Source organism: Hemitrygon akajei, chromosome 25 (assembly GCF_048418815.1).
Source record: "Hemitrygon akajei chromosome 25, sHemAka1.3, whole genome shotgun sequence".
Classification (NCBI taxonomy): domain Eukaryota; kingdom Metazoa; phylum Chordata; class Chondrichthyes; order Myliobatiformes; family Dasyatidae; genus Hemitrygon; species Hemitrygon akajei.
The window spans coordinates 9298008-9325648 of NC_133148.1; the positions used below are offsets into that span (position 1 = coordinate 9298008).

The 27641-nt window shown below is 45.3% G+C and overlaps 1 protein-coding gene across 1 annotated transcript in view; it reads right to left on the reverse strand.

Moving 5' to 3' along the window:
- LOC140716186 (homeodomain-interacting protein kinase 4-like) overlaps positions 1-2086 on the reverse strand; it is a 59714-nt gene extending 57628 nt beyond the window's left edge. Inside the window, exon 1 of the mRNA XM_073028826.1 lies at positions 1570-2086. Within this exon, the coding sequence (XP_072884927.1) occupies positions 1570-2086 (517 nt within the window). The remainder of the gene's footprint in view (positions 1-1569) is intronic.
- Between the last annotated feature and the right edge of the window lie 25555 nt (positions 2087-27641).

Below are 27641 nucleotides of genomic sequence, written 5' to 3' on the forward strand. Positions count from 1 at the left end.
TGATGCTTCTTGCATTGAAGTACACACACTTTAGCCCTTCTACCTTACTACCTTTATACCCTTTATTCTGCTGCTCTTTCCTCAAAGCCTCTCTATATGCTAGGTCTGGCACTTCTTTCACTGCTCTGTCATTCCGGGTCCCATCCCCCCATCCCCCGTAAGTGTCCTCAATGGTGGGGAAGGCTTCGTCTGTGTTGGACATCCACTCTCCACATACCTTTCTGTTCCTGAGCATTTCCATAGCAGACCATGATGCAACCACTCAGGGCAGTGTCTACTAGGAAAGGTCTGTGAACATATTCTTCGTCTAAATTCCCTGACAAGCTGAATTTTAAACCAGTGGTAGGTATAGTAGCCTCCTTCCCTCCCTTGGTGGAGGAAGAAGGGCCACTGCACCCACTGTCCTCTGTGACAACAATCTAAAAAATACTCGTACACCACCACCACAGTCTTGCCTCAATCCCAAACTATTCCTCCCTTGACCTTCCCATGTTATGAAATCACTTTGAAACTCTTCCCACTCCCTCATCTTTCCATAGTCATCAATTCACCAGCAAAGCTCTCTTGTAAAACATCCCATTTTTCTCTCTTCCCATTCTTCTGACTCAGTTGCAAACTTTTCCCACTGGTAAAGAAACATCTCCTCTGCTCACTCTGAGCATATGACCGACAGCTCGGACCCATCCTGAGCCAACACACTTCTCAATTTCACTTGGGTAAAAGTCCTGCATAATCCCATTGGACCACTTCCTGGGCAAGGTCTAACTTACCTTGACTTTCAACCGGTAGAGTTGTAACTCAAAGTGTACTTCTACATTTGAAAAACATCTAAACAAAAACTTGAATCACCAAGCTACCAACCAAGTACATGTACTTGGGTTTAGTGTAGATAGGTACTTGATGGCCAGTGTCAATATGGTGGTCCAAATGACCCATTTCTGTGCTGAATCACGTTATCTCTATTAGTTTTACTGATCGAGGAAGGAGAGACTGGGATAGAGGGATCTGCTGAGGGAGATAGGGAAATGAAGTAGGCTGATTTTGACCCTGAGGATGGATGAAGGTGCTCGTCTAATATTTACTGTTCTCATTGGAGTTTTCACATCACCTAGTGCCTGCATCCTTCCCATCTCTAGGGGCCCTGCAATCCACAGAGACCTCTGTTTTCCTCCTATTCTGTCCTCAAATTAGATTATTCCATCACTTATGGCCATGGCTGTAATAACCATGGCCCTGAGCTCTGGAATCACCTCTCTTAGCCTTGCCAACTCCCTCTTCTATGATCTAGTAATATTTTCCTCCAAACCTACATCTGTGACTAGGTTTTCTCAATGTGCGAATATTTTTTTACATTGCTTGCTTATTGTTATATCTGATGAGGTTCCTGTGAAATATCTTTTGACCTTTCACTCTGTTAATGGCACTATCTGAGGGCAAGTTGGTTTTGAGAGAAAGCATGCGGAAATCCTTTCTTGGTTCTGTGAACAGTTGGCATTGCTCAGGTTGGTGGTCCGGCCATTTTCCTATTTAAATTGAGGTCAATAATACGGACAAAGCACACCTTCCTACCTTTGACATACCGCACCTCGTGAAATATGCTTGCAGATCCAAAATCAATCACTTTCACACGGAAGGGGAACCGCTTCTGATCAATGATCATGATATTCTCAGGCTTGAGATCAGCATGAATGATTGACAGGTCCTTCAACTTTTGGAGAGCCCTCAGGACTTGGGTGGTAACAGTCCGAATGTGCCTGGCTGGGAGCAGGGCAAAGTTGTTCTCCTTCTGAAACTCAAAAATGTTCTGCTCTAGAAGCTCAAACACCAAGTATGACTTGATATCATCATGGAAACATTCAAAGAATCGGATGATGTGGTATTGGTCCGGATCCACTGTTCCTAAAACTTTCAACATCTTTAACTCATTTTTGATGATTCGGGTACGGTATGAATCACTTTTGAGGATCTTAATTGCCACAAAATGGCCAGTGCTCCTCTTCCAGCACTTTGCCACCTCACCAAAAGTCCCCTTGCCCAAGATTTGAATAATATCATAGGTGTCTGTTTCAGAATGGATGACAGACATCTTCAAGGATCTTCTGGCCTTCACCCTCTGCCTGAAGTGGAAGATTAACCAACTGGTATCCAAAATAGAAGCTTTAGGGTGTAACAATGGGGGGTTCATTGTTACCAAACCAGGCTCTGGGGTAGCTGTCTAAGAATCTCAGAGCTTGAGGAATACTTACACAGGGAGCAGCCCCAATGTGACAATTTAATCTCCTTTAGCAGAATGAGCTGTCACTTCACCTTAAAATAGTTGCATCCTTCTTAAATATTGAATAGACATGATCGTACATCTCTGCTGTGCTTCCAGGTTGCTGCATCACTACCAAGCAAAGCCAAAAAAGATTGTGGGAATGCTTTATCTGAGGTAAGAGCTTTGATCAACTTATTCCACCAGATTTTATTGAAAGACCAACAACTTCTGACATTGCTTGCTGTTCTTAAGTTGCCCAGTTACTTGCAATGAGAGAGATACCCAGGACTTGCAAATCCCCCAATAGATGAACATTGGATAAGGCTTTCTAAATGGAAATAGATAGATACTTGTTGGAAAATAACTTACAAGGCTACCAGGAAAAGCAGGAATATGGTAGAATGGGGATCTCTCCCTCCTCCCCCAACCCTCTTTCCAATCCTGATGAAGGGTCTTAACCCAAAATTTTCACTGTTTATTTATTTTCACAGATGAATAAACATTTAGTATCACTGACACAACATGAAATTTGTTGTTATGTGGCAGCAGTACAGTGCAATACACAAAAACAAACTATAAATTACAATAAGAAATATATATTTAAAACAATAAATTAAATAAGTACTGCAAATAGAGAGCAAAAACATTGGGGTAGTCTTCATTGGTTATTACATTTTCTGTTCAGAAATCTGATGACTGAGGAGATATGTGGTTCGTTAGAGTGGAGGAAGTGTCCATTGATCCACAATGCTGCTCTTGGCTGCTTTTTTATTCTTGTCACATGTACTGAGGTACAGCGAAAACCTTCGTTTTGCATAACACACATACATATCACAACAGCAATGCATAAAGGTTCTTGATCATTGTGATCTCTTCTGGGGGAGGTGTGACTTGTTCAAAAGTAATGGGTTGCACCTGAACCCGAGAGGGGCCAATATTCTCGCGGGCAGGTTTGTTGGTGCTGTTGGGGAGGGTTTAAACTAATTTGGCAGGGGGTTGGGAACCGGAGTGAAGGGATTCAGGATAGGACAGATGGTTAAAAAAAAGTAAAGATAGCGTGCAGTCAGACTGTCAGGGAGAGCAAGCAAGTGATGGGACATAGTTGCAGCCAACAAGGTGAGCATCAATACATTAGGGATGCAGAATCAAAAGGGGTAGCAAATACGGTACTCAAGGTGTTGTATCTCAATGCGTGGAGCATAAGAAATAAGGTGGGTGATCTTGTTGCAATATTACAGATTGCCAGGTATGATGTTGTGGCCATCACTGAATCATGGCTGAAGGTTGGTTGCAGTTGGGAGCTGAAAGTCCAAGGTTACAAGTTGTATCGGAGGGTAGGAAGGTAGGCAGAGGAGGTGGCATGGTTCTGCTGATAAAGAATGGCATCAAATCATTAGAAAGATGTGACATAGGATCAGAAGATGTTCTTATGGGTTGAGTTAAGAAACTGCAAGGGTAAAAGGACCAATGGCAATTATGTACAGGCCTCCATGGGAGGCGGACCATAGATCACGACAGGAAATAGTAAAGCCGTGTCAAAAGAGTAATGTTATGATAGTCATGCGAGATTTTAACATGCAGGTAGATTGGGAAAATCAGGTTGGTAAAGGATCTCAAGAGAGTGAGTTTGTTGAATGCTTACGAGATGGCTTTTTAGAGCAGTTTGTCATTGAGCCCACTAGGAGATCAGCTATACTGGGTTGGGTGTTATTTAATGAACCAGAGGCGATTAAGGAGCTTAAGGTAAAGTTCGACACGCCAAGGATGTGGCCTAAGAGCTCAGCTTTCCTTTGGAGGGCCGAGCTCTTGTGGCTCTGGAGACAGCAGAAAATCGGTGTGTCATGGGAGACAGAAGATCTCTGGTTGTGTGCCGAGAGATGCGAGATCTTTTGGCACAGAGCTCAGAAAAAGCAATGCAACGGACTTTTAACATTGTAAATCAGCGAGTTGTTTGTTATGTCTCCCCTCTTTCTGTGAAACGGAAACACCTTTCTCCCTTATTAGGGGGAGAGAGAGCCTGTGGTATGTTGAATGCCGGCTGAAGGAGTAGTCTTTGGGGTACTGCAAGCCTGTGTCTTTGCTGTTGCTTTGCTGCACGCTTGGTGCTTGGTGGTGGGTGCCGATGCTTTTTTTTGTTGGTGGGGGGCAGATTGTTGCTTGCTGCCGCTTACGTGCGAGAGGGAAGACTTTGGGATTCTAACATTTGACTGTCATTCATTCTTTGGGGGAACTCCTCTGTTTCTCGTGGATGGTTGCGAATAAAAAAACATTTCAGGATGTATGTTGTATACATTTTTCTGACATTAAATGTACCTTTGAAACATTTGAAGTCCTCTTAGGAACAAGTGATCACAATATGATTGAGTTCAACTTGAAATCTGATAGGGAGAAAGTAAAGTCTGACGTAGCAGTATTTCGGTGGAGTAAGGGAAGTTACAGTGGTATGAGAGAGGAGTTGGCCAAAGTAAATTGGAAAGAGCTGCTGGCAGGGATGACAGCAGAGCAGCAATGGTGTGGGTTTCTGGGAGAAATGAGGAAGGTGTGTATTCCAAAAATGAAGAAATACTCAAATGGCAAAATAGTAAAACTGTGGCTGTGAAGGGAAGTCAAAGCTAATGTAAAAACAGAAGAGTGGACATGTAACAAAGCAAAAATTAGTGGTAAGGGATAGAGGATTGGGAAGTTTTTAAAAACCTACAGAGAGCAACTAATACAATCATTAGAAGGAAAAAGATGAAATATGAAAGCAACCTAGCAAATAATATCAAAGTGGATAGTAAGAGCTTTTTCAAATATGTAAGAACTAAACGAAAGATGAGAGTGGATATGGGGCCGCTAGAAAATGAGGCCGGGGAAGTAATAACGGGGGACAAGGAGGCGGCAGATGAAGTAAATGAGTATTTTGCATCACTCACTGTGGACGACACTAGCAGTGTGTCATGTTGTAGTGCGTGAGGGAAGAGAAGAGGGTGCAGTTACAAGGGAGAAGGTGCTCAAAAAGCTAAAAGTCACTTGGACCAGATGCACTGGCTCTGAAAGAGCTGGCAATAGAGATTGTGGTGACATTAGCAATGATCTTTCAAAAATCATTGGACTCTGGTATGGTGCCAGAGGGCTGGAAAATTGCAAATGTCACTCCACTCTTCAAGAAAGGAGGAAGGCAGCAGAAAGGAAACCATAGACCAGTTGGCCTGACCTCAGTGTTTGGGAGGATGTTGAAGTCGATCGTTAAGGATGAAGCCATGGAGTACTTGGTGACACAGGACAAAATAGGACAAAGTCAACATGGTTTCCTTCAGGGAAGATCCTGCCTGACGAACCTGTTGGCATTCTTTGAAGAGATTACAAGTAGAATAGATAAAGGGGATGTATATCTGAACTTTCAGAAGGCCTTTGACAAGGTGCCACACATGAGGCTGCTTACCAAGATAAGAGCTCATGGTATTACAGGAAAATTACCAACATGCTTAGAGCTTTGGCTGATTGGAAGGAGGCAGCGAGTGGGAATAAAAGGATCCTTTGCCGGTTGGCTCTGGTGACTAGTGGAGTTCCACTGGGGTCGACTTCTTTTCATGCTGTTCATCAATGATATAGATGATGGAACAGATGGCTTTGTTGCAAAGTTTGCAGATGATATGAAGATTGGTGGAGGGGCAGGTAGTGTTGAGGAAACAGGTAGGATGTAGAAGGACTTAGGCAGATTAGGATAATAGGCAAGAAAGTGGCAAATGAAATATAATGTTGGAAAATGCATGGTCACACACTTTGGTAGTAGAAATAAATGTGTGGACTATTTTCTAACTGGGGAGAAAATCCAAAAATCTGAGATGCAATGGGACTTGGGAGTCCTTGTGCAGAACACTCTAAATGTTAACTTGCAGGTTGAGCCGGTGGTGAGGAAGGCAAATGCAATGTTAGCATTCATTTCACGAGGTCTAGAATGCAAGAGCAGGCATGTGATACTGGGGCTTTAAAAGGCACTGGTGAGGCTCACCTTGAGTATTGTGAACAGTTTTGGGCTCCTCATACGTATCCTCATATCCTCACAGGGTAGCAGACACCAACAGAATCAACAAACTCATTCGTAAGGCCAGTGATGTTGTGGGGGTGGAACTGGACTCTCTGACGGTGGTGTCTGAAAAGAGGATGCTGTCCAAGTTGCATGCCATCTTGGACAATGACTCCCATCCACTCCATAATGTACTGGTTAGGCACAGGAGTACATTTGGCCAGAGACTCATTCCACCGAGATGTAACATTGAGCGTCATAGGAAGTCATCCCTGCCTGTGGCCATCAAACTTTACAACTCCTCCCTCGGAGTGTCAGACACCCTGAGCCAATAGGCTGGTCCTGGACTTATTCCCACTTGGCATGATTAACTTATTATTATTTAATTATTTATGGTTTTATATTGCTATATTTCTACACTATTCTTGGTTGGCGCGGCTGTAATGAAACCCAATTTCCCTCGGGATCAATAAAGTATGTCTGTCTGGCTCATTTTAGAAAAGATGCGCTGGCATTGGAGAGGGTCCAGAGGAGGTTCACGAGGATGATTCCAGGGATGAAAGGGTTATCATATGAGGAACGTTTGATGGCTCTGGGTCTGTACTCACTGGAACTTAGAAGGATGGGCTGGGGGATCTCATTGAAACCTTTCAAATGTTGAAAGGCCTAGACAGAGTAGATATTGGAAAGGACATTTCCCATGGTGGGAGAGTCTAGGACAAGAGGGCACAGCCTCAAGATAGAGGGGTGCCCTTTCAAAACTGATGCGGAGAAATTTCTTTAACCAGAGGGAGGTGAATTTGTTGCCACATGCAGCTGTGGAGGCCAGGTTGTTGGGTGTATTTAAGGCAGAGATTGATAGTTCTTGATTGGACATGGCATCAAAAGTTACAGGGAGAAGGCTGGGAACTGGGGTTGAGAAGGAGAGAAAAAAGGATCGGCTATGATTGAATGACGGAGCAGACTCGATGGGCCAAATGGCTAATTCTGCTCCTATGTCTAGTGCTCTAAAGGCAGTACAAAGGAAAACAATAACAGAATGCAGAATATTACAGCTAGAGAGAAAGTGCAGTGCGGGCAAACATATAAGGTACAAGTTTATGATGAGGTAGATCGTGAGGGCAAGAATTTATCTTACAGTTTAATTAATTCTGTTTTCTCTGCTACTTTCATGGGGAACAGTCAAGTTGCATGTCTGTCCCTCCCTGAGATCTATGACCCCAAATACAACCTTAGCTGGTCAGGGACATGGCCGCTCTCCGCTTCTTACCCTCAGGATCATTCTGGGCCACTGCTGCACCTCCCAGTTTGCTCTTTGTGGGTACATTAATCTCCCAAAGTCTGTGTTCAAGCCCGAAGGAGCAAGAACTTTCAGAAAACATGACGAACGAAAGCAGGAGTAAACCATTCTGCCCATCATTCCTCCTATCCCATTCACTAGCACCCCGGTGCCTTTTACCTTGGTGTTGGTTTACCGCACTGACCTTTTAATCCTCAATTTCACAAATGGCTAAATATGCATCAATCACTGCCTTAAATGTGACTGTCTTCATGGGCCAAGAGTTCTAGAGATTGCACATTAATCCCCATCCTGAACAGGTAACCTCCTGCTCTGAGACTATGACCCCTGGCTCAGGACTGCATTGCCAAGGAAACACTAACCCCTTGAGAGGTTTGGTCCTACTCCAATGCAACACAATGGTGCTGCAACCTTACAACTCCAGGGGCCCTAGATCTCTGCAGCTGTACGTGTGAAGTTCACACATTCTCCCTTTCACTGACCATAGGAAAGAATTAGGCCATTGGGCCCATCAATTCTGCTCTGCCGTTCCATTGTGACCGATTTATTTTTCACTCTCAACCCATTCCCCTGCCTTCTCGCCATAAACTTTGACACCTATCACCATTAAGAACCTATCAACCTCCACTTTAAATAGACCCAATGACTTGGCCTCCACAGCTGTCTGTAGCAATGAATTCCAGCACCCTCTGGCTAAAGAAATTCCTCCTCATCTCAGTTCTAATGGGATGTCCTTGTATTCTGAGGCTGTCTTGCTACTGGAAGCATCCTCTCCACATCCACTCCATCCACACCTTTCAGTATTTGATAGGTTTCAGCAAAGTCCTCACTCATTTTTTTGAACTCCAGCGAACACAAACTCAGCCGTCAAACATTCATGTGTTAAAAACTTTATCTCTCTTGATCAATCTTGCAATCCTGGGGATCTTGCACACCTTTTCTTAGAGATGGGGTCCAAATCTGCTCACAATACTCCAAGTGCGGTCAGACCAACACCTTATAAAGCCTCAGCACTACATCCTCAGGGTTGGTCTGTGTGAATTCAGTGTTGGATCTCTCACTGCCTCTGGAATCCTTTCCTTTTCTGTCTCCATCTTTTCCTGTGACAATATCTACCTAATCACTGTGTTGGAACTGCTGGTGGCAGATCTGTCTCTTCCCCTGTCCAGCTTACTTCTCGAAGAGTCTTGTTGGGCTTGCTCCTTGCAGAGTCACTTCCTTCTGGATGTTAGTTAAGAATTCTGTAGCCTCTACACTTTTCACACTGACCATATCACAATGACAACAGTGGTGTCAGAGGAGGGGCACGAGTGAGGTAAACCAGGAAACTAATGATACGTTTATCCCACTTGGTTCCAATCAATGGCTGTATGCACACTTGCCATATTCTCATAATCGATCCAATATGCTTCACTATCAACAAGGCACATACCACCAGTCTGGTGTAGTACTCTTCACTTGACTGGCTGAGAACAGCTCCAATAATTTTCAACAACCCATCAACTGGATGACCTCTACAACTTACCTCCATCGCAAGCTTGGCGCTGTCCTACAAGAAATATCCATCCCTCCCCCATCTTCTCGCTTTCCCCCTTTCCCAGAAAGGTTAATTCTGCTTCTCTCTCCCCAGGCACTGCGGTATTGCTCGCATTTTCCATGTATATCTTAGATTGTCGATGTCTGCCTTGTTTTTAAATTTTCAATCTCCTGGTGGGATAAAAGCATGACAACTAATCTCTGATCTAGAGTCTCTTCAATGTGGTAAAAGTCCTTTGCTAGATTGTCACCTGACACAAGGTGACTATCAGTCTTCTGGATGTTTTAAAGATGAGGTGGGGAGTTTGAGAACGTCTTGATTGAAATTCTGGAGCTTAATGTACAGCTGAAGGTGGTTTAAGGGTTAAATTGTGTCAGTGCTGAAGAGGAGTGTAAATGCAATGGTGTGCTCTGCCAGGTGTGGTGGTAGAGGCTGATACAAGACAGATTTATAAAAGACTGTAGATTGACACATGGATATAAGAGAAATGAGGGCTATGGGCAGTGTAGGAGGGAAGATTACGGAGTAGGTTTTGTATCAGTTGGCACAATGTTGTGGTCTGAAGGACCCATACTGTGCTGTAGTGTTCTGTGTTCTATGCAAGTGGGACTGATGAAGGTTACAGAGAAAGCAAAGGTTGAGGTGTGGAGAGATTTGACCACAGAGATGTAATTATTGCAGAATTCTGGGTTTTCCTAGATCGTCCCCTGTTCAACCCTAACCTCAGCAACAGTAGTCACCATGTCTGCGTGGTTCCCATACCTTAAAAGCACCGTCTAATAATATTGCAGGTGCCGCAAAATAGATTCATCAAGCTAATTCTCATGATGACCCCGCCAATAGAGGTTAAACAAGCTAGATCAGTATTCATGGGAGTTTAGTGAGACGTAAATCCTGGGGCAGATGTCCAGATGTTTCCACTAGAGGGAGAGACTTGAGTAACAAGATAAAAGGCTGGCAATTAAAAATGGAAGTGCTTCTCACCGAGAGTGAACTCCTCCGTTCCAGTAGAGGCCCGACCATTAGAGGGGTATTTAAGGAGGAGGTAGCTCCATCTTTGAAAGATCACAGAGCTGTGGCAAAGAAAGCTAGGGGTGGACCATCACTGATTGTATAGAGTGGAGGGCTGAGTGACCGACTGGCACTCCTGGTTCCCTGTGGCTGCTGTGACGATCAGCGGGTCATGACGTTGAACAGGCTACTTCCTGTCGTTCAGCTTCTGGCCCCAGACATCACTCAGAGCTGTCTGCCCAGTCCAGTCACATCTCCACATTCCAAAACAATAGAATTCGACTGTGGGAGATTTCAGTAACAGGAAGAGACTATTTATATCAAAAGTTCATCTAAACTTCTGTTTGTCTCCCAGCTTCCTGCTTTCCTTACTGGCCAACCAACCCAGAGACTCTTAATTTATCTCTGCTGTCTCCTGCTTCTGTATGCTTAGCCTTATCTCTAACGTACAGTCAGTGGCCAGTTTGTTATATACCCCCATACCCAATAACGTGGCCGCTGAGTGTACTTCTGCTGCTGCCTTTTCCACTTCCAGGTTCTACCTGTTGTCCGCTCAGAGATGCTGTTCTGCACACCGCCATTGTAACGTGTGTCTATCTGAGTTACTGTCGCCTTCCTGTCAGTTTAAACCAGCCTGGCCGCTCTCAGAATCAGAATCAAGTTTAACATCACTGGTATCTGTCATGAAATCTGTTAATTTTGTGGCAGCTGTACATTGTAATACCTAATAATAAAAAACGATGTTACAATTAATTAATTTAATTAATGGCTCCGTCTGTCTAAGTAGACAATGGACCGGTTTAGGACTCCGTTGGGTTCTCTGTGGCTCACCTGGTGCGGTGATGGCTGTCTGCTTTTCGATGCACATCTAAACTCCAAGCACCCATTGATCAGGCAGACAGTGGTGGATCAGCACCCTGCCCAGATTGAGGCGGGTGGTAGCTGATCAGTGAGACGCAATGACCTCTCCCACCGTCGGACGCAACCCCCATAGCCTCCAGTCAGGTTGGATTTATAACTAGTAACTGCTGCCTCCCGTGTTGGTTTTGCTGCTTTGCAGCAGCAACAGAGTGACCTCTCCGGGGCGCAGGCCTGGGCGATGAATATGGAGATCCTGAGCCACCCAGACATTGAGATCCCCCTCTCAGCCTCGCGGATGTGGTCCAAAGGAATGCGAAGCAGTACATTTAGCATCAGCTTGGCTGCAGGAGTTGCCAGGAGGCGATGTGATACGTATTCCAACTGCCTTAGGGGCTCCACTCCTGACTTGTGTAGGGTTTACTCCTTCGCCTTCTCTTCTCCCGAAGATACCCACAAGGCAGTGGGATCCGTAACCCTGGATACGGGGCCCGCACCGGGTACTGTGAGCCGGAGCCAGCTGAGCCCGGGACTCGTGTAAGGCAGGGTCGTCACGCCCTGTAGTAGTGACATATGGAGCCACTACCCACTACGCACAATAAGTACTATATAAGTTAGATACGTAGTGGAGAAAGAGAGGAAAATACTGAGGTAGTGTTCATGGGTTCAATGTCCATTCAGAAATCTGATGGTGGAGGGGAAGAAGCTGTTCCTGAAGTGCTGAGTGTGTGTCTTCAGGTTCCTGCACCTCCTCCTTGATGGGCCTGTCCTGGGTGACAGGGGTCCTTAATGATGGATGCTGCCTTATTGACACATTGTCTTTCGATGGAGTCCTCGATGCTCGGAAGTTAGTGCTAATGATGGAGCCAGCTGAGTTTAAGTGACAAGATTGGAAAAAGTTATAAAATGAAGAACAAAGCTTCCATATGTTTCCAGAATTATACATGTATAGCTATCAGAGGCATACTAAACTGCTGGCTACTTAAAATACAAGCAGATAATTAATTGTTAAACTGTAAAGGAAGTGCCAATTAATCAACCAGAGACAACACCGGGAACAGATAGTGGGCGGGAGGGGAGGGCTCCTCCTCTCCTGAAACCTGTGGGCTGAAATCTTGCCCTTCCAGATGGCTACAGGGGACCCCTGCTCTCACTCCCATTTCTACGAGATGAGATCGGAGTCTGGAGGAGACTCTGAACATTGAGATGGGTTTGACCTCTGCAGCAGGGAGCAGCAGCGCTGAGTGAGGGTTTGGGGTGGCAGTGATGAGACATGACCCCTGCATGCAGAGGGAGTGGGGGGGTTGTGGTGGAGCGGCTGGCTATGAACCTCCTGTGTGTGAGAGAAACAGAGAGGAGGCTCCTTTGTGTGCGAAGAGGTGAAGGAGACACTCCTGAATGGAAAGGGAACCTCCTGTTTATAAAGGGGGCAGGAGGAGAGGTTTCTTGGTGTGAGGGAGCGGCAGAGAGGCTTGTGTTATGACCTTGGGTTCCCAGTTTTGTACCCAACACATTGGGTGGAGTCTTTGAGCACTGTGTGCCTCCGTATTTCTTACGCCTAGTCTTCCCAGCACTAACTGATCAGATTTCCGTGAATTTGTGCTTTGGAACTGCGGAGACCTGGAAGCCCACTGTCCACGTCTCATTCTTCGCGTCACCAGACAGCAACAGGGAGACATATCCACCAAGATTCAGCCGAGCCGAGATCGCGAGGCACAGCTGGAGACTGAGGTTCAGTCCTGACCTCCGGTGCTGTCTGTGAGGAGTTTGCACCTTCTCCCTGTTCCCACGTCCCAAAGGAGCACGGGTCAACAGTTTAGTTGGTCTCTGCAAACTGCCCCTGGTGTGTGGGTGAGTGGTGGAATCTCAGAGCTGTGAGGAGAATAAAAATGGGATTGGATTGTTAGTGGTCAGCACGATGCAATGGGCCGTAGGGCCTCATTCCAAGCTGTACCTCTCCATGGGATACACAGTTCTGTTTCAAAAATATCTTTATATAAAAATATACACAGGAAATACAATGCAGTCAGCACGTATCTATCTTTGTATTTATTGTGCCATCAAACCAATAATTATGGTCCATTCAATTTCGGAACAATGTGCTGATTTTAGCAACAGTAATGTTCCAGCGTCACTGACTGCACCGCGCCAGGAGGTAAGTGAGGATTCGTGCACGCCATCGCCTGCAGCAGGTAAGCCGGTCGCGTTCGGTTCCAAGGGAGGGGAAACAAACACTGGCATTTCCTGAACTATTTATACTCTAGTGGCTACAGGTCCAGCCGTACTGATGGTGGACCTCCCCACTGGTGAAAGGGTGGTGTGGGAGCCAGAATAAACAGTAATAAACGCTATCGTCCTGAGCAGCCAAGTGAGGGGAACACTGGGACACTGACCCCCCCACCCTGAAGCTGCTCTGACCTCTTCCTGGCCTCAGCACCCCGAAACCCTGCCTTCCGCCCTATCAAGAGGCAGCAGATGCTGAAATCTCGAGCAACAAGCAAACTCCTGGAGAAATTCAGCGGGTCGAGCAATGGCTGTCGGGGAAGAAAAATTGTTGGATATTTCTGGTTTAAAACCCAGAAGAACATAAAACATAGCAGCAGAATTAGGCCATTCAGCCCATTGAGTCTGCTCCACCATTCCAACATAGCAGATTTATTAACCCTCTCAACCCCATTCTCCTCATAACTTTTGACAGCCTGACTAATCAAGCACATATCGAACTTCTACTTCAGCGGTTTGAACGGGGCACGACTGTGCAAGCGCATAGAAGTTGGCCAGTGAGAACAGCGGGAAGAGTTTAAAAAGAAGACATATTTACAGACTGGGCGTCAGACGAGCGGGAGACAGAGTAGGAAGGCTTTGGCTCAATAGGGCTTAGGCGATAAGGGGTCGAGGCCAGGTAGATTATCTATTTAAAATAAAGACAGAAAGTATGTGTGTGAAGCCGGTTTTCTGTGCTCGGTGTCAGATGTGGGAGGTCCTGGAGACTCCCAGCCTCCCGGACGACCGCATCTGCACCCGGTGCATCAAGCTGCAGCTCCTTAGAGACCGTGTTAGTGAACTGGAGCTGCGGCTAGATGACCTTCGTCTGATCAGGAAGAGTGAGGAGGCGATAGAGAGGAGCTATAGGTGGGTAGTCACCCCGGGACCACAGGAGACAGAGAGGTGGGTAACAGTCAGGAGAGGGAAGGGCAAGAAGCAGGTACTAGAGATTACCCCTGTGGCTGTCACACATAACAATAAATATTCCTACTTGAGTACTGTTGGGGAGGGGGGAGCGTGGCTACCTGGGGAAAGTAACAGTAGCCATGCCTCTGGCACAGAGTCTGGCCCTGTGGCTCAGAAGGGTAGGGAAAGGATGGCGGAAAAGGAGGAAGTCATGGAGGTGTTGTCTACGGAGTCTCTGTGGGAGGAAGTTAGGAACAGGAAGCAGTCAATAACTCTATGGATGTTTTTTATAGAGCACCTAATAGTAACAGGGACATCGAGGAGCAGATAGGGAGACAGATTCTGGAAAGGTGCGATAATAACAGGGTTGTTGTGGTGGGAGATTTTAATTTCCCAAATATTGATTGGCATCTCCCTAGAGTGAGGGGATTAGATGTGTTCAGGAAGATTTCTTGACACAATATGAAAATAACAAGAGGAGAGGCTGTACTTGATCTGGTATTGGGAAATGAATCTGGTCAGGTGTCAGATCTCTCAGTGGGAGAGCATTTTGGAGACAGTGATCACAATTCTATCTCTTTTACCACAGCATTGGAGAGGGATAGGAACAGACAAGTTAGGGAAATGTTTATTTGGAGTAAGGGGAACTATGAGGCTATCAGGCAGGAACTTGGAAGCATAAATTGGAAGCAGATGTTCTCAGGGAGACGTACGGAAAAAATGTGGCAAATGTTCAGGGGGTATTTGTGTGGGGTTCTGAGTAGGTATGTTCCAATGAGACATGGAAAGGATGGTAGGGTACAGGAACCGTGGTGTACAAAGGCTGTTGTAAACCTAGAATCTAGTCAAGAAGAAAAGAAGAGCTTAAAACAACTAGGTAATGATAGGAATCTAGAAGATTATAAGGCTCGCAGGAAGGAGCACAAGAATGAAATTAGGAGAGCCAGAAGGGGCCATGAGAAGGCCTTGGCAGACAGGATTAAGGAAAACCCCAAGGCATTCTACAAGTATGTGAAGAGCAAGAGTCATGTCAAGTCAAGTCAACTTTTATTGTCATTTCAACCATAACTGCTGGTACAGTGCAAGGTAAAAATGAGACGTTTTTCAGGACCATGGTGTTGCATGACACAGTACGAAAACTAGACTGAACTATGTAATAAAAAAACACAACACAGAGAAAGCTACACTAGACTACAGACCTACACTGGACTGCATAAAGTGCACAAAAACAGTGCAGGGATTACAATAAATAATAAACAGGACAATAGGGCAGTAAGGTGTCAGTCTAGGCTTCGGGTATTGAGGAGTCTGATAGCTTGGGGGAAGAAACTGTTATATAGTCTGGTCATGAGAGCCCGAATGCTTCGGAGCCTTTTCCCAGATGGCAGAAGGGAGGAGAGATTGTATGAGGGGTGCATGGAGTCCTTCATAATGCTGTTTCCTTTGCGGATGCAGCATATAGTGTAAATGTCCGTGATGGTGGGAAGAGAGACCCCGATGATCTTCTCAGCTGACCTCACTGTCCGCTGCAGGGTCTTGCGATCCGAGATGATGCAATTTCTGAACCAGGCAGTGATGCAGCTGCTCAGGATGCTCTCAATACAACCCCTGTAGAATGTGATGAGGATGGGGGGGTGGGAGATGGACTTTCCTCAGCCTTCGCAGAAAGTAGAGATGCTGCTGGGCTTTCTTTGCTATGGAGCTGGTGTTGAGGGACCAGGTGAGATTCTCTGCCAGGTGAACACCAAGAAATTTGGTGCTCTTTACGATCTCTACCCAGGAGCCGTCGATGTTCAGCGGGGAGTGGTCACTCCATGCCCTCCTGAAGTCAACAACCATCTCTTTTGTTTTGTTCACATTCAGAGACAGGTTGTTGGCTCTGCACCAGTCTGTTAGCTGCTGCACCTCCTCTCAGTAAGCTGACTCGTCATTCTTGCTGATGAGACCCACCACAGTCGTGTCATCGGCGAACTTAATGATATGGTTCGAGCAGGATAAGACATGAGAAAATAGGACCAATCAAGTGTGACAATGGAAAAGTGTGTATGCAACCAGAGGAGATAGCAGAGTTACTTAATAAATACTTTGTTTCAGTATTCACTACAGAAAAGGATCTTGGCAATGGTAGGGATAACTTACAGTGAACTGAAAAGCTTGATCATGTAAATATTAAGGAAGAAATTTGGAGAAGTAAGTCTGAGAATCAGAACGGGAGTGTGACGGGAGGCATTTTGATTTTTTCTTCTTCTCGTTGGAGTTAAGAGAGGCGGGATTGCGCAGGCGTGTGACATCGGGCAGTGAAGTGCGGAAGATTTAAAAGGAACACAGCCTTATATACAGCGGGCAGCGGAGTGAGCCGGGAGCAGAGTGAAGGCTTAAGGGCTTGGGCTGAACAGACTTAGGCGGAAACGGGTGAGGCAAAGTAGGATTAGGTTTCAATTTCTCCTGTTATTTGAGGAAAGGGGAATTATGAGTGTGAGGGCAGCTTGTTGTTCTCGGTGTCGGATGTGGGAGGTCCTGGAGTCTCCTAGCCTCCCGGACGTCCACATCTGCACCAGGTGTGCCGAGCTGCAGCTCCTAAGGGACCGTGCTAGGGAACTGGAGCTGCAGCTCGATGACCTTCGTCTGGTCAGGGAGAGTGAAGAGTTGATAGAGAGGAGTTACAGGCAGGTGGTCACACCGGGGCCACGGGAGGCAGACAGGTGGGTCATGGTTAGGAGGAAGAAGGGGAAGAGTCAGGTACTAGAGAGTACCCCTGTGGCTGTAACCCTTGACAATAAGTACTCCTGCTTGAGTACTGTTGGGGGGACGGCCTACCTGGGGGAAGCAGCAGTGGCCGTGCCTCTGGCACAGAGTCCGGCCCTGTAGCTCAGAAGGGTGGGGAAAGGAAGAGGAAGGCAGTAGTGATAGGGGACTCTGTAGTTAGGGGGTCAGATAGGCGATTCTGTGGACGCAGTCAGGAGACCCGGATGGTAGTTTGCCCCTCTGGTGCCAGGGTCTGGGATGTTTCTGATCACGTCCAAGATATCCTGAAGTGGGAGGGTGAGGAGCCAGAGGTCGTGGTACATATAGGTACCAATAGCATAGGTAGGAAAAGGGAAGAGGTCCTGAAAGGAGAATATAGGCAGTTGAGAAGAAGGACCGCAAAGGTAGTAACCTCAGGATTACTGCCTGTGCCACGTGACAACAAGAGTAGGAATGGAATGAGGTGGAGGATAAATGCAAGGCTGAGGGATTGGAGCAGTGGGCAGGGATTCAAGTTTCTGGATCATTGGGACCTCTTTTGGGGCAGGTGTGACCTGTACAAAAAGGACGGGTTGCACTTGAATCCTAGGGGGACCAATATCCTGGAGGGGAGATTTGCAAAGGATACTGGGGAGACTTTAAACTAGAATGGTTGGGGGGTGGGAATCAAATTGAAGAGACTAGGAGAGAGGAGGTTAGTTCACAAATAGAGAAAGTTAATAGACAGTGTGTGAGGGAGGATAGGCAGGTGACAGAGAAGGGGAGTGCTCAGACAGAAGATGTAGGGGAGAAGGAAGAAAAAGATAATAAAGTTGTTTGCATCGTTAGGGATAAACAGAAAGTAAGAGGTGGAGAATTTCTTAAATGCATTTATTTTAATGCTAGGAGCATTGTAAGAAAGGTGGATGAGCTTAGAGCATGGATTGATACCTGGAAATATGATGTTGTAGCTATTAGTGAAACATGGTTGCAGGAGGGGTATGACTGGCAACTAAAGACTCCTGGATTTCGTTGCTCCAGATGTGATAGAATCAGAGGGGCAAGAGGGGGAGGTGTTGCATTGCTTGTCGGAGAAAATATTACAGCAGTGCTTTGGCAGGATAGATTAGAGGGCTCGTGTAGGGAGGCTATTTGGGTGGAATTGAGGAATGGGAAAGGTGTAGTAACCCTTATAGGGGTGTATTATAGACCACATAATGGGGAGCAAGAATTGGAGGAGCAAATTTGTAAGGAGATAGCAGATATTTGTAGTAAGCACAGGGTTGTGATTGTGGGAGATTTTAATTTTCCACACATAGACTGGGAAGCCCATTCTATAAAAGGGTTGGATGGTTTGGAGTTTGAAAATGTGTGCAGGATAGTTTTTTGCAGCAATACATAGAGGTGTCAACTAGAGAAGGGGCAGTGTTGGATCTCCTGTTAGGGAATGAGATAGGTCAGGTGACGGAGGTATGTGTAGGGGAGCACTTTGGGTCCAGAGATCACAATGCCATTAGTATCAATATAATTATGGAGAAGGATAGGACTGGACCCAGGGTTGAGATTTTTGATTGGAGAAAGGCTAACTTTGAGGAGATGCGAAAGGACCGAGGGTGGATTGGGGCAATTTGTTTTATGGGAAGGATGTAATAGAGAAATGGAGGTCATTTAAAGGTGAAATTTTGAGGGTATAGAAACTTTAAGTTCCTGTTAGGTTGAAAGGAGGTTAAAAACTTGAGAGAGCCATGGTTTTCAACGGATGTTGGAAACTTGGTTCGGAAAAAGAGGGACATCTACAATAAATATAGGCAGCATGGAGTAAATGAGGTGTTCGAGGAATATAAAGAATGTCAAAAGAACCTTAAGAAAGAAATTAGAAAAGCTAAAAGAAGATACGAGGTTGCTTTGGCAAGCGAGGTGAAAATAAATCCAAAGGGTTTCTACAGTTATATTAATAACAAAAGGATAGTGAGGGATAAAATTGGTCCCTTAGAGAATCAGAGTGGACAGCTATGTGTGGAGCCAAAAGAGATGGGGGAGATTTTGAACAATTTCTTTTCTTCGGTATTCACTAAGGAGAAGGATATTGAATTGTGTAAGGTAAGGGAAACAAGTAGGGCAGTTATGGAAACTATGATGATTAAAGAAGAGGAAGTACTGGTTCTTTTAAAGAATATAAAAGTGGATAAGTCTCCAGGTCCTGATAAGATATTCCACAGGACCTTGAGGGAAGTTAGTGTAGAAATAGCAGGGGCTCTGACAGAAATATTTCAAATGTCATTAGAAACGGGGATGGTGCCGGAGGATTGGCGTATTGCTCATGTGGTTCCATTGTTTAAAAAGGGTTCCAAGAGTAAACCTAGCAATTATCAGCCTGTAAGTTTGAGGTCAGTGGTGGGTAAATTAATGGAAAGTATTCTTAGATATGGTATATATAATTATCTGGATAGACAAGGTCTGATTAGGAACAGTCAACATGGATTTGTGCGTGGAAGGTCATGTTTGACAAATCTTATTGAAATTTTTGAAGAGGTTACTAGGAAATTTGCGAGAGTAAAGCAGTGGATGTTGTCTATATGGACTTCAGTAAGGCCTTTGACAAGGTTCCACATGAAAGGTTAGTTAGGAAGGTTCAATCGTTAGGTATTAATATTGAAGTATTAAAATGGAGTCAACAGTGGCTGGATGGGAGATGCCAGAGAGTAGTGGTGGATAACTGTTTGTCAGGTTGGAGGCCGGTGACTAGTGGTGTGCCTCAGGGATTTGTACTGGGTCCAATGTTGTTTGTCATATACATTAATTATCTGGATGATGGGGTGGTAAATTGGATTAGTAAGTATTCAGATAATACTAAGATAGGTGGTGTTGTGGATAACGAAGTAGGTTTTCAAATCTTCCAGAGAGATTTAGGCCAGTTAGAAGAGTGGGCTGAAAGATGGCAGATGGAATTTAGACCATAAGACCATAAGACAAAGGAGCAGAAGTCGGCCATTCGGCCCATCGATCTGCTCAGCCATTTCATCATGAGCTGATCCAATCTCCCCTTTAGTCCCATTCCTCTGCCTTCTCATCATAACCTTTGATGCCCTGACCACTCAGATACCTATCAATCTCTGCCTTAAATACACCGAATGACCCAACCTCCACTGCTGCCCGTGGCAATAAGTTCCACAGATTCACCACCCTCTGGCTAAAAAATTTTTTTCACATCTCCATTCTGAATGGGCGCCCTTCAAACTAGACTCCCCCACCATGGGAAACAACTTTGCCACATCCACTCTGTCCATGCCTTTCAACATTCAAAATGTTTCTATGAGGTCCCCCCTCATTCTTCTAAACTCCAAGCAGTACAGTCCAAGAGCAGTCAAACGTTCCTCATATGTTAACCCTCTCATTCCCGGAATCATTCTAATGAATCTTCTCTGAACCCTCTCCAACGTCAGCACATCCTTTCTTAAATAAGGAGCCCAAAACTGCACACAGTATTCCAAGTGAGGTCTTACCAGTGCCTTATAGAGCCTCAATATCACATCCCTGCTCCTATACTCTATTCCTCTAGAAATGAATGCCAATATTGCATTCGCCTTCTTCACCACTGACTCAACCTGGAGGTTAACCTTAAGGGTATCCTGCACGAGAACTCCCAAGTCCCGTTGCATCTCAGAACTTTGAATTCTCTCCCCACTTAAATAATAGTCTGCCCATTTATTTCTTCTACCAAAGTGTATGACCATACACTTTCCGACATTGTATTTCATTTGCCACTTCTTTGCCCATTCCCCCAATCTATCCAAGTCTCTCTGCAGACTCTCTGTTTCCTCAGCACTACTGGCCCTTCCACCTTTCTTTGTATCATCAGCAAACTTAGCCACAAAGCCATCTATTCCATAATCCAAATTGTTGATATACAATGTAAAAAGAAGTGGCCCCAACACAGACCCCTGTGGAACACCACTGGTAACTGGCAGCCAACCAGAATGGGATCCCTTTATTCCCACTCTCTGCTTCCTGCCAATCAACCAATGGTCTATTCACATATGTCACTTGCCCATAATTCCATGGGCTCTTATCTTGTTTAGCAGCCTCATGTGCAGCACCTTGTCAAAGGCCTTCTGAAAATCCAAATACACAACATCCACTGCATCTCCCTTGTCTAGCCTACTTGTAATCTCCTCAAAAAATTGCACTAGGTTTGTCAGGCAGGATTTTCCTTTAAGGAAACCATGCTGAGTTCTGCCCATCTTGTCATATGCCTCCAGGTACTCTGTAACCTCATCCTTGACAATCGACTCCAACAACTTCCCAACCACCGATGTCAAGCTAACAGGTCTATAATTTCCTTTTTGCTTCCTTGCTCCCTTCTTAAATAGCGGAGTGACATTTGCAATCTTCCAGTCCTCCAGAACCAGGCCAGAATCTATCGACTTTTGAAAGATCATTGTTAATGCCTCCGCAATCTCCACTGCTACTTCCTTCAGAACACGAGGGTACATTCCATCTGGTCCAGGAGATTTATCTACCCTTAGACTATTCAGCTTCCTGAGTACTTTCTCTGTCGTAATTGTGACTGTGCATATTTCTCTTCCCTGACACCCTTGAATGTCCGGTATATTGCTGAAGTCTTCCTCAGTGAAGACTGATGCAAAATACTCGTTCAATTCCTCCACCATCTCCTTATCTCCCATTACAATTTCTCCAGCATCATTTTCTATCTGTCCTATATCTACTCTCACCTGTCTTTTACTCTTTATATACTTGAAAAAGCTTTCAGTATCTTCTTTGATAATATTAGCTAGCTTCCTTTCATAGTTCATCTTTTCCCTCTTAATGACCTTCTTAGTTTCCTTTTGTAAGCTTTTAAAAACTTTCCAATCCTCTGTCTTCCCACTAATTTTTGCTTCCTTGTATGCCCTCTGCTTTGCTTTTACTTAGACTTTGACTTCTCTTGTCGGCCACGGTTGCATCCTTTTACCATTCGAAAAAAATTTTTCTTTGGAATATATCTGTCTTACACCTTCCTCACTTCTCGCATAAACTCCAGCCACTGCTGCTCTGCCGTCCTTCCTGCTAGTGTCCCTTTCCCGTCAACCTTGGCCAGTTCCTCTCTCGTGCCACTGTAATTTCCTTTGCTCCACTGAAATACCGACACATCGGATTTCGGCTTCTCTTTCTCAAATTTCACAGTGAACTCAATCATGTTGTGATCACTGCCTCCTAAGGGTTCCTTCACCTCAATCTCTCTAATCACCTCTGGTTCATTACACAATACCCAATCCAGTACAGCCGATCCCCCTAGTGGGCTCAACAACAAGCTGTTCTAAAAAGACATCTCGTAGACATTCTATAAATTCTCTCTCTTGTGATCCAGTGCCAACCTGATTTTCCCAATCCACTCGCATGTTAAAATCCCCCACAATTATCATAACACTGCCCTTCTGGCAAGCCTTTTCTATTTCCTGTTGTAATTCGTAGTCCGCATCACTGCAGCTATTAGGAGGCCTGTAGATAACTGTTATCAGGGTCCTTTTACCCCTGCGATTTCTCAGCTCAACCCATAAAGATTCTGTACCTTCCGATCCTATGTCAACTCTTTCTAATGATTTAATATAATTTCTTACCAATAAAGCCATGCCTCCCCCTCTGCCTACCTGCCTATCCTTCCAATACCCGTGTATCCTTGGATGTTCAGCTCCCAGAGACATGCATCCTTTAGCCACGTCTCAGTGATGGCCACAATATCATACCTGCCAATCTGTAACTGTACAACAAGATCATCCACCTTATTCCTTATGCTGTGTGCATTTAAGTATAACACCTTAAGTCCAGTATTTGGTACTTCTGCATTGTTTGCACTGCAACTCATCCCGATGGCTGCAAATTTGCTCCATCACCTGCCTGTCCTTCCTGACATCCTTACTGCTCACTACCTTAGATCTATTTCTGTTTTCCCTCTCTTCCGCTCCATCATTCCGGTTCCCATCTCCCTGCCAAATTAGTTTAAACCCTCCCTTACAGCTCTATTAAACCTACCTGCCAGGATATTTGTCCCCCTAGGATTCAAGTGTAACCCGTCCTTTTTGTACAGGTCACACCTGCCCCAAAATTTAATGCTGATAAGTGTGAGGTGCTACATTTTGGTAGGACTAATCAAAATAGGACATACATGGTAAATGGTAGGGCATTGAAGAATGCAGTAGAACAGAGTGATCTAGGAATAATGGTGCATAGTTCCCTGAAGGTGGAATCTCATGTGGATAGGGTGGTGAAGAAAGCTTTTGGTATGCTGGCCTTGATAAATCAGAGCATTGAGTATAGGAGTTGGGATGTAATGTTAAGATTGTACAAGGCATTGGTGAGGCCAAATTTGGAGTATTGTGTACAGTTCTGGTCACTGAATTATAGGAAAGATGTCAACAAAGTAGAGAAAGTACAGAGGAGATTTACTAGAATGCTACCTGGGTTTCAGCACCTAAGTTACAGAGAAAGGTTGAACAAGTTAGGTCTTTATTCTTTGGAGCATAGAAGGTTGATGAGGGGACTTGATAGAGGTATTTAAAATTATGAGGGGGATAGATAGAGCTGATGTTGATAGGCTTTTTCCATTGAGAGTAGGGGAGATTCAAATAAGAGAACATGAGTTGAGAGTTAGGGGGCAAAAGTTTAGGGGTAACACGAGGGGGAACTTCTTTACCCAGAGAGTGGTAGCTGTGTGGAACAGACTTCCAGTAGAAGTGGTACAGGAGGGTTCGATATTGTCATTTAAAGTAAAATTGGATAGGTATATGGACAGGAAAGGAATGGAGGGTTATGGGCTGAGAGCAGGTAGGTGGGACTAGGTGAGAGTAAGTGTTCGGCATGGACTAGAAGAGCCGAGATAGCCTGTTCCCGTGCTGTAATTGTTATATGGTTATATTATATGGTTAAGATGTGCTGGAGCTTTTGGAAAACATCAAGTTGGATAAGTCACCGGGACCAGGTGGATGTACCCCAGGCTACTGTGGGAGGAGATTGCTGAGCCTCTGGCAATGATCTTTCCTTCATCAATGGGGACAGGAGAGGTTCTGGATGATTGGAGGGTTGCAGGTATTGTTCCCTTATTCAAGAAAGGGAGTAGGGATACCCCAGGAAATTATAGGCCTGTGAGTCTTACTTCAGTGGTTAGTAAGTTGATGGAGAAGATCCTGAGAGGCAGGATTTATGAACGTTTGGAGAGGCATAATATGATTAGGAATACAGGTGTCCCCTGCTTTACAAATGTTCACTTCACACCACTTCACTTTTACAAAAGACCTACATTAGTAACCTGTTTTAGCATTACAAAGAGGATTTTCACTTTTACAAAAATTTTTCCCATATAAATTAATGGTTCTTCACTTTACGCCATTTCGGCTTAAGAACACTCTACCTTTCTAAAGGGTCTGGAGTCAGCATGGCTTTGTCAAAGGCAGGTTGTGCCTTACGAGCCTGATTGAATTTTTTAAGGATATGACTAAACACATTGATGAAGGTAGAGCCATAGATGTAGTGTATATGGATTTTAGCAAGGCATTTGATAAGGTACAAGATAACGAGAGGCATTGATCATGTGGATAGTCAGAGGCTTTTCCCCAGAACTGAAATGGCTAACATGAGAGGGCATAGTTTTAAGGTGCTTGGAAAGAGGTACAGAGGAGATGCCAGGGGTAAGTTTTTTACGCAGAGAGTGGTGAGTGCGTGGAATGGGCTGCCGGCGACTGTGGTGGAGGCGGAAATGAAAGGGTCTTTTAAGAGACTCCTGTGTGGGTTCATGGAGCTTAGAAAAATAGAGGGCTGTGGGTAAAGCCTAGGTAGTTCTAAGGTAGGGACATGTTCGGCACAGCTTTGTGGGCCGAAGGGCCTGTATTGTGCTGTATGTTTTCTATGTTTCTTCACTTTCTGCATCATGACTGATGCGAAAGGTCAACAGTTCCCCTCTCCACCCCACAGATACCACTCAAACTGCTGAGTTCCTCCCGCCAATTATTCATTGCCTTTGTCTTCTTCTGGACACCAGGAGCACGTGAGTAGATTTGCCTCAGTGTGTGTCTCTCACTGAGCTGGTGACGATGTTTGTCTCAGTACGCCTCCCTGGACACCAGGAGCACGTGAGTAGATTTGCCTCAGTGTGTGTCTCTCACTGAGCTGGTGACGATGTTTGTCTCAGTACGCCTCCCTGGGAAGATCCCTGGATCTCAGAGCCTCCATTATGCAGATACTGGGGCTGAAACTCAATGAGGAACCATTATGCCCTTTTCCAAACTTACACATCCAAATTCTGATTTATTTATCACATGTACAGTGCTAGAAGGCCAGGCAGCTTCTACAGAAAAGAGTACGGTCAACATTTCGGGCCAGGGCCCCTCATCAGGACCAGAGAGAAAAGGATGAGGAGTCAGAGTTAGAAGGTGGGAGAGGGGTGGAAAACACAAGGTGATGGATGGAAACCGGGGGAGGGGGGGGGGTGAAGTGACGAGCTGGGAAGTTGATTGGTGAAAGAGATACAGGGCTGGAGAAGGGGAGTCTGATAGGAGAGGACAGAAGACCATGGAAGAAAGAAAAGGGGGAGGAGCACCAGAGAGAGGTGAGGCCACACTCAGGTTGGAGGAACACCACCTCATATTCCATCTGGTTAGCCTCTGACCTGATGGCATGAACATCAATTTCTCAAAATTCCAGTAATGCCACCCCCCCCTCCACCCGGCTTCCCCATTCCCACTTCCCTCTCCCACCCTATCTCCTTGCTTGCCTATCATCTTCCTCTGGTGTTCCTTCCTCTTTTCTCTCTTCCGTGGCCTTCTGTGCTCTCCTATCAGATTCCCCTTTGTCCAGCCCTGCATCTCTCTCTCACCAATCAACTTCCCTGCCCTTTACTTCACCCCTTCCCCTCTCCCGGTTTCATCTTTCACCCTGTTTCTCCCTCCCCCCCTCTGACTCCTCGTCTCCCGTCCTGCCGAAGGTCTCGGCCTGAAACGTCGACTGTACTCTTCTCCACAGACGCTGTCTGGCCAGCTGAGTTCCTCCAGCATTTTGTGTGTGTTGCTCGGATTTCCAGCCTCTGCAGGCTTTCTCTCGGTAGTGAGCTGTGCCATCTCTGTTAACGGCCAGCATATCCAAGGATGCGCTGTGAATGATGGTCTCCTCCCCACGACAGCCATCTTGAGGGCAGTGTGCGGTAAAGGTGAGGGAGGTCCTGCTGCGCCGGAAGGAATTGGGTTTGAGTTATTTTTGTCCCATGTGCCAAGACACAGTGAAAAACTTTTCATATAATTCAGATCACTAAACAGTAGGGCAAGATAAACGAGGACCGAAGAAGAAGGAATTTGATAGGAGGGAATTGTGGACTGTGGGAGAAAGGGAAGGAGGAGGGGTAGCAGAGGGACATGATGGGTAGATGAGGAGAAGAGAAGGGGTGATAGAGTAACCAGAATGTGGAATGGAAAAAAGAAGGAAGGAGGGGGAGAAATTTCTGGAAGTTAGAGAAATTGAAGTTCATGCTATCATGTTGGATGCTACGCAGACAGAATATGAGGTGTTGCTCCTCCAAACTGAGTGTGGTCTTATTATGGCAGTAGAAGAGGCCATGGACCAACATGTCAGAGTGGGAGTGGGAAGTAGGATTAAAATGGGCAGCCACCAGGAATTCCTGCCTTTTGTGGTGGATAGAGCAAATGTGTGAATGAAGTGGTCTCCCCAGTCTGCAAAGGGTCTCACCAGTGAATATTGTGGGCACACTATGTTGGCATCGAAAGCATGGTGACTGTTACAGGGATCTACTCCTTAGTAGTAATGATCAGGGAGGCACAGAGAGAATCTGTAATCATCAACCTTTATTGTCTCAACAGAAGAGCATGTGAATTTACACAACTAAATACCTCTTTGTACACTTACTAAGTTTTCCTGACTCTCCAGGGACTGTCAAAGAATAGAAAAGGTAATCACAGTGAGAGGAGTCTATGCTGGCCATGTGTCCCACTCTGATCTCCACATCTGCGATAGTGGGTCTCTGGAGAGAGTCATTGCTATATTTGCATTTGAGCATCTACTTTTATATCCATTCCTTACCACTTCAAATGTTGCATTTCAGTGTTATTGGATATAGGTTATCTGACTGACCAGTACTCTTTCCATTGAGATTCAAACAAGAGGACATGAGTTGAGAGTTAGAGGGCAAAAGTTTAAGGATAACACAAGGGGAATTTCTTTACTCAGAGAGTGGTAGCTGTGTGGAACGAGCTTCCAGTAGAAGTGGTAGAAGCAGGTTCAGTATTGTCATTTAAAGTAAAATTATATAGGTATATGGACAGGAAAGGAATGGAGGGTTATGGGCTGAGTGCGGGCTAGTGGGACTAGATGAGAGTAAGTGTTCGGCATGGACTAGAAGGGCTGAGATGGCCTGTTTCCGTGCTGCAATTGTTATATGGTTATAGCATAACACCTTATTGGCTCTGATGCAAGCCAGCATCCATTTGTTACCCTTCTTCCACAAGTGACAACTAGGAATTTATGGCTCTTTGTTCTCTTCAACTCTGGCTCAAGCAAGTAACCAGCTCAAATCACTCAGGGCAGGCACAGACCACACCATTCACAAACCTTCATGTTATATTATATCAAAAAAACCTCACAAATAACTTCTGATTTGGAATTATTTCTAGTCCAGCAGATTACCTGGAGCTTCCTCGTGTCTACTGTAAAACATTAATTTAGTTCACAAAAACGGAGGATGCGGAGCAGCTTCTCAAAATGGCAGCCTCCACTC